General features: G+C 44.6%; 1 protein-coding gene across 1 annotated transcript in view; it reads left to right on the top strand.

Moving 5' to 3' along the window:
• Positions 1-6,182: 6,182 nt before the first annotated feature.
• The window catches only part of LOC106806854, a 35,116-nt gene continuing 34,060 nt past the window's right edge, over positions 6,183-7,238 (top strand). The window contains exon 1 of the mRNA XM_014808988.1: positions 6,183-6,261. Coding sequence (XP_014664474.1) covers positions 6,192-6,261 — 70 coding nt within the window. The 5' untranslated portion in view covers positions 6,183-6,191. The remainder of the gene's footprint in view (positions 6,262-7,238) is intronic.

The following is a 7,238-nucleotide window of genomic DNA, read 5'->3' as shown; positions in this document are numbered from 1 at the left end:
GAATGCGTAGAAAGCATATAACTAAAAATTACCCAAACCCCTGCCCTGAGCCTAATTATTTTAATATCTTACTACGTATTAAATTAATACTTTTGCTTTATATGATACTTTTGCTATAGATGCTTGTATTTCTCACTAAAGTCATGCAAAAAATTTAACATAAAAATCTATTTTGATGGCATTTGCATTTAATGTCAATATGTTTTTTGCTCAATCTGTAATGCATACTGGTAAAACTCGTTATTCGGTACGGATAGTATATTTACTTTTCTCATGCTCATAGCAGATGTAGTCGTTCTATGCGCGCATAATAAATAACAACTTTTACAACTCAAATAGTTTTTGCAGCGCCCAAATGCACAGCAGGTCATTATTTTGAACAATAATGGTGTATTTTTTATTAGCACTCAGCAGCAGTATGTGTGCCAAAAATTAATTTTTGCAATATGGTGGCGCTGCGGCATCCTAATTTGTCATATGAGGCGGCCTCTATTTATTATATCATAGCACTAACAATAAATATCAAGCACCACTGATCTCTATATACTAACTGGATAGCTCTTAGTGTCCATGCAATAGCTGAAGTCACCAGACGCCATGACACCACTCCTCGAACTAGCATCAGCGCCAATATGCTGAGCGAATTTCACATGACTCGTGACGCTCGATCACATCAAAACCATTTGGTATAGACTTATCATATCTTTTGTCTCTCTTTCGCTCGCTGCATAATCTATCTATTCTTAAAAATATATCAATTCTGTCGTCGGGTGCTATCAAAGTTTGTGTACATCAGTGATAAAAATGGTAAAAATGAACTGCATTTCATCATTATCCAATTGAAATGTTGTGGGGCAGTACAAACACTTATACCAAAGAGCCTATACCTCTTTGCTTATACCTATGTGTGGATGTAAAAAATCTACAATTGCAGTTAAAATTTTTAGAATTTTGAAATCTGTAGGCTGTTTAAATTATTTTCTTGTATGATATATATGCATTCTGCCAGCTCAATTTTCGAGCTGCCATAGCACCCTGCATATTGTCCGGTTTTTTGCAATGTACAGTACATGCTTTACATGAATTAATAGTCCCATCTCAGTTAGTGCTGTCAGTAATCTTCAATGTGTGGCCACAATGTACATCGTGTAATTACCACTATTCAGCTGTGCACTAAACCCGACCGTTTAGTACAAAATTACGTTGCTGCATTGCTTGTTTCTTCTTTACACGCAGGGACTGAGATTACTGAGATAATGACATTCAACTATGCCTCCTGATCATCCCGCATGTGACTGCAGTCATCAGCCAAGGCAGCCATCTTATTCATCAACAGCAGGTTACTAGCATTATAATAACGCTGATAGGGTCGTATGTTCCCCCAGCGGTACTGCTGGAACGCTACCCTGGTTACGGTCCGGTATACCGGAACGTACCCTGTTACGGTCTGGTATACCGAACGTACCCTGGTAACTATCTGATATGCCGGACGCGTACCTCGCTTACTCCCTACCCGTACCCTGACTGTCCCTGTTCCGCCACTACTGATGTCGCGCAAAATTTAAAATATTACATACAGACCTGTATGATATCTTTATAAAGTTGGATTGGAGTATGAAAACTGTGAAACCAAGAAATTTCAACCTATATTACACTGTATGCGCGCCAATCCTTTGCAAATATCGCGATGATCGGAATGTGTTTTCCTTTCGGCAATGTTTATGACATTTTTGCGCATTTTCGCGCGAGATTTTTGAAGATGGCTCAAGTGTGTGGGTGCGAACAGGAAAAATTTGTATGATTATCTTGATGGGTTGAAAACGTATAGACTTGCTGACACTAGACAGGAGACACTAGACTAGACGGGAGGGTGAAACGTACAGGGTAATTAACGGACAGGGTTACAAATATTTTGCGGGAACGGAACGGCGAGCATAATAGCGCGCGCATTTCCTGCGACAAAAAACAAAACAAAAACAAAAACACAAAAAAAAAAACAACCGAAAAAACCAAAAACAAATAAGCGGCTTATGTATACGACACGGCTTGAATAGTCAGCGGTACGCTACGGTTTGGAGTAGGCGAGGTACGGTCCGGCATATTAGATAGTTACTAGGGTACGTTCCGGTATACCGGACCGTACCCAGGGTACGTTCCGGCAGTACCCCGGGGGATATAGACCCTATCAGCATTAATAACAGCTATCTAATTTGCCAGGTATGCATAGCGATGAATCAGCTAGTAGTGATCGTTGCATCTGTTTGGTATCGCATAAGACCATGCTGAGTGACATTGTCTCTTTGAAATGGATAAACCTCACAACAAAAAGCCTATATATTGACCTACTGTGAGCATACTTGCAGTGTGCAAACATCATGAAATGTTCTCATTGAGCCAGAAATGTGCTCCGAAGTTAACTATTTTGAAAACTCCGTCGGACGCGGTTTTGTTACACAGCTAGCAGTAGCCCTAGTAGGCTACACTAGTGCTAATAGTTCCTGGAACGAAAACACTATATTTGTTTTCTGGCTGCATAAGTAATATAGATAACGATATGATTTAAACAAATTTCACAATTTTGTATGAATAAACATCGAATAATGAATTATAACTTGTTTTATCATAGAAAGGAACTGTTAATGAATCGAGCCGATCGCTTCGCTGTGTCCTGGACGTGTAAACATCACTGTGTTGCTATACGTTCGTAATGGCCCAGTCACACATACACGACGCTTGGAAAAATTAGCAATTTTGGCCAGTGCGTTGTTTTTCGCTGGGTGTGCGTCAGCATTCGTTACTCGTTCGTCGAGCGCGCTGGACCAACGCTATGCATTTATTGTCATTCGCTGTGTGCGTCGGGATTTTTGTGCATGCACAAAAATGTGCGCAGAGCTCGACGCATGAATGTACACGCCAGAAGGACGCCAGACACGCACAGAGCGCGCTGGACCAACGCCAGACACACGCGAAGCACACGCTGGGTATTCGTTGTATGTTCGTCGGCTGAGGTGTAGCGACCACCTAGCGCACACCTAGCGTGCTTCTAACGCATGTCCAGCGAACATGCAGCGAATATGGGCGTGCTGAACGAGTGCTGAACGAGTCTGTAGCGCGCCCAGCGTTCTTCTAGCATGTTGCTAGCGTGTACGCAGCGTGTAGCCATGGGGTATATAAACGGGTCCCGCCCCACCTCCTCATCATCACTTCTCCTTCGACCCTCATGGCTGATGACAGAGGTTCCTGCTGATCGTGTCTAGAAGAACCACCTCAGAAGATGGAGGATCCCGACAGGCTGCAACTACAATACTCCAACATCAGCAGAACCTCATGGAACTGGCACTTCACCAAGTCCATGTCATCAGGAGAAGGAGAAAGAGAAGAGGTCAACGGAGGTTCTGGGTCCAACCGTAGATCGGTAGGTGACGACAGTTTGGCCTGTATGACCAGCTACTTGTTGAACTTCGTAACGAAGACCAGGCAGCTTTCAAGAACTTCATGTGGATGCCCCCCGAGATGTTCGACGAGCTGCTAACCAGAATGGGTCCGAGGATCACCAAGCAGAATACAACCTACAGAGAGGCCCTCGACCCTGGCCTGAAGCTTAATTGCCCTCACTCTGCGGCATCTTGCCTCTGGGACCAAGTATCACTCAATGTCCTATGGGTGGAGGGTGCCTCACAACACCATATCCCTGACCTGTTTGTTTGCTGACCTGATCGTTCGCTGGCTGTGCGTTGAATGCGCGGTGCATGCGCGGACCGTGCATTCGTTGGATTTTTTAACATGTGCACCCTGTATACGCTCTGTATGTGCCCTGTATACGCGCAGCGCGCTAGCAACAGGCTGTGCATTCGTTGTCAACTCGCTAGCTTCTCCCAAATTCGGACAAAAGTGGGGCGCACAACGACGCACTGATCTTATTTTCCATTTTTTGATTAATTTTTAGCTCTCCTTGACATCGTTAAGTTGAGCTATTGCCATGGGTCGTCGTCCGTCGTACGTCCGTCCGTCTGTCCGTCAACATTTGGTTTCGGTCAACGATAACTCAGGAACCGTTTGACCCACATGTTTGAAATTTGGTGTAGTTGTTACTGCTATGCTCCCATATGGAACGTTCTATTTTGTAGCACGCCAGTCGACGTACTTTCGAACCAATTTTTAATTTTTTGGCAAAAATGGGAATTGCCATTAGTCAGTTCAGGTTCAACGGATTTTGCTCATTTTTGGTATGTGAATGAATAATGGCTAGGGGTTTTGATATTTAAAAAAAAATTGCAAATTAGGTAGGGTTTGGCAATTATATAGCATATTATATAAACACAAACAGTCTGTGGTGTCACACTCGTCTGGTTCGTTTTACAAGATTTCATTCCCATTTGGGTCCCCATAAGTAGCGACACAACGTTTGGAAAGCATCGGACACCGGCAACACCGGATTTAATCGCGCGTGTACTGCGGCCCGTGCATATTTTAGACTGCACGACTTTCCTATACATTACTTTTACTAGTATATCCGCCATCGGAGTAGCGTTCTGCTATGTAGGATTGTAGCTGTTATTATGCTATTATGGTTTATAGCTGTTGTAATTGGTTGGCGTTGATTGCGGTGCGCGTGGTTTTGCGAAACGGTAACAAAAAATAGTAAATTAGGAAAAGGTAATGGCATAGTGCAATTGTTATTCCTGTTCAAAATTTGGTTGTTGTTGATTGCGTGCGTGCTTTGTGCGAGAGCGTAATAAATAGTAAATTAGACAAAAGGTTAATGGTTAGTGGACCATTGTTATTCCTGTGCATGCATACCAGCTCGAACGCACTTTGCAAGCACAGACGGTGCCATTTCTATCATCACTTACTGCATTTAAACAGCCGTTGAATTTGCCTTTGTAACGATTACTGGCAGCATAATTTTACCTCCATAATAGTCTATCTAAAGCAGTTCTCAATGGCAACTAACGGAATGTTTTATTTACGGCATAGAACACAATATGTATTACCCCACATGCACGTTTCTAAACATATATATAGGATTGCATTGAAAATTGCTTTGTGATTCTGATACAAGACCACACGAAAGCAAAGCACAGCTATAGCTATCGCAACGCTATCGGAAGTACGCCAGGAAATAGGCCAATGGAAATACTCTACGGTTGCGTGGTAGCCCGCAAAACATAGGAGCGGTCTGGTGATTTTTTTCGCATAAGTATACAGCATAACATAACGACATAAGCGAATCTTTAGTAGGCTGTAGAGGTGTGCGGGTAGATATTCCTACGCGCAGGAGGGGCTACCTCGCAGTGTGCAATAGTCGGGAGCAGCAGGCGCCAATGCCCATCACCGTTGACAATTCTTGCACGCGCGTCGCGCATGAAATGACGCCGTCTGAACTGATTTCCTTTGCGACGCTTAATTTGACTCGTCACCAATCCATAGCGCACTGATCGTGCATACAGTTAGCTGGCTGGCGTGCTGCTCGAAGGACAAGCGTAAAGAACCCGCTAAGTAACGCGATTAACCCAAAGGAATACTCCTCGATCGTACATCGATTGTGATGTTTATATAGTGAGCGATCGAGTGTACCCAGTGCAATGTGCTTTCCCCTACCACAAATCCGTTTCCCAGAAGTAAGACGAAAGCCGCACCTTGAGGAACTATAGCCATCCGCGCGTACCTATGCACGCGCGCATACTACAGCACCGGGCCAACACAACAGACGAGAGATCTAGTCGCGACCAAGCATCGCTGATCAGTCGCACGCTCGAACGTCTGAAACCGACTCGACTGCTGCCTCATTGCCCGTTTTCCCCGCACTCACAACTAATGAGAGTGCACGTGTTTCTCCGCGGAGTATGATAGCTAGCTTCCTCGGTTTCACAGTCAAGTAAAGCTATCACACGCAGTCGTGATGGTGGAAGAGTTCGCGTGGGACATTTCTCCGGGGACGGAGCCGTCGTTTACCCTGGCTCCTCGCGAAGCACGGAAAGTGTTCACGGTCCCGCCGGAGGTATGGATAACAATCCAAGGCCCCACTGGAATCTTTCAAGGATTCAGATTGGGTAACAGGAAGTGTGCACCAACTCGCTGGGGCTACGGACTTTGTATCGCATGGAAGCACGAAGAGATTGCAACTGTGTGTGCAAGCCGCAGATTTCAGTGGCTCCGTCGTATTGCCCGCAGCAGCTAAATACTAATGAATGAATAATCTAACTGACGTCATTCTCAGTCGGATGGTCGCTGCCGACGAACAGGTCACCAGTACTCAATGTAAGTGCATCCATCCGTGGGTGCGGGCGTACGTGTGGTAGAGTATGGCGCGCGCGTGCGTGCGTGCGTGCGTGCATGCCGCGCGCGCTGTTTGTGCGTGAGTGCGTGTGCGTATGTAGCTAGCTACTTAAATAAACGCACATAGAAAAGGTTATTGTTACGAGTCAATATTATCATTAATAGATTTTTTCCTGGTTATTATTTCGTTAAATACTCGTCGGCAGCGGCGTGTCATTTTACAGTGATTGCGACCGCGGAATGTTGCGATCTCCTAACATTACGACTGGCTTCCGTGCGACTGTCATTCTCAGTCGAGCTTCGAAGCTAATCGTAGTTAAACGCAGTTCGTAATTAAATCGACTCGACTATCAAGCCAGTTATTTCTAGCAAGCAACTTGTCACCAACCGCTAGCGAACCACAACGAGCTTCTGTAAATAATATAAGCACAACATCTCGTGCATTACTGAAACGTGATCTGGCAGCGGTAGTAGGGGGCCAACGAACGGTAGCGTCTTTAGCTGCGGTTTCCAAACGAAATCTACCATATTACAGAATAAACGAGTAGAAAAGGACCGCATTGTGTGCACTATGCTATACGAAATCAAATCCATACGCATGGCTCACAGGCTTATGGCTGCGAAAAATCACAAGGGCACATGGAAGGTTTTTTTTTAAATATATCTCAATGTATATATAACTTAAGGTAATCCCTAACTTCAATTCACATTCAACCCACCGCCTCCTTTCTAGAATATCGGGATCCGCCCCTTCATCGCTACCTCAGCTAGCTCTCTTGTTTCCTCTCATTGTGCCCATCAGTATCAGAGGCTATAATACATGTATATCACATATTAAGTATAGCATCGATGTGTCTCGACTTGACAACCTGGTGTAAAGGTTACTGTGATGTGTACATGTGTGCGTGTGTGTGTGTGTGTGTGTGTGTGTGTGTGTGTGTGTGTGTGTGTGTTGTGTG

Source organism: Priapulus caudatus, unplaced genomic scaffold (genome assembly GCF_000485595.1).
Source record: "Priapulus caudatus unplaced genomic scaffold, Priapulus_caudatus-5.0.1 Scaffold182, whole genome shotgun sequence".
NCBI classification, from domain to species: Eukaryota; Metazoa; Priapulida; class Priapulimorpha; order Priapulimorphida; family Priapulidae; genus Priapulus; species Priapulus caudatus.
The sequence above is the reverse complement of the archived record's forward strand: the minus strand, read 5'-3'. Positions and strand labels throughout refer to the sequence as shown.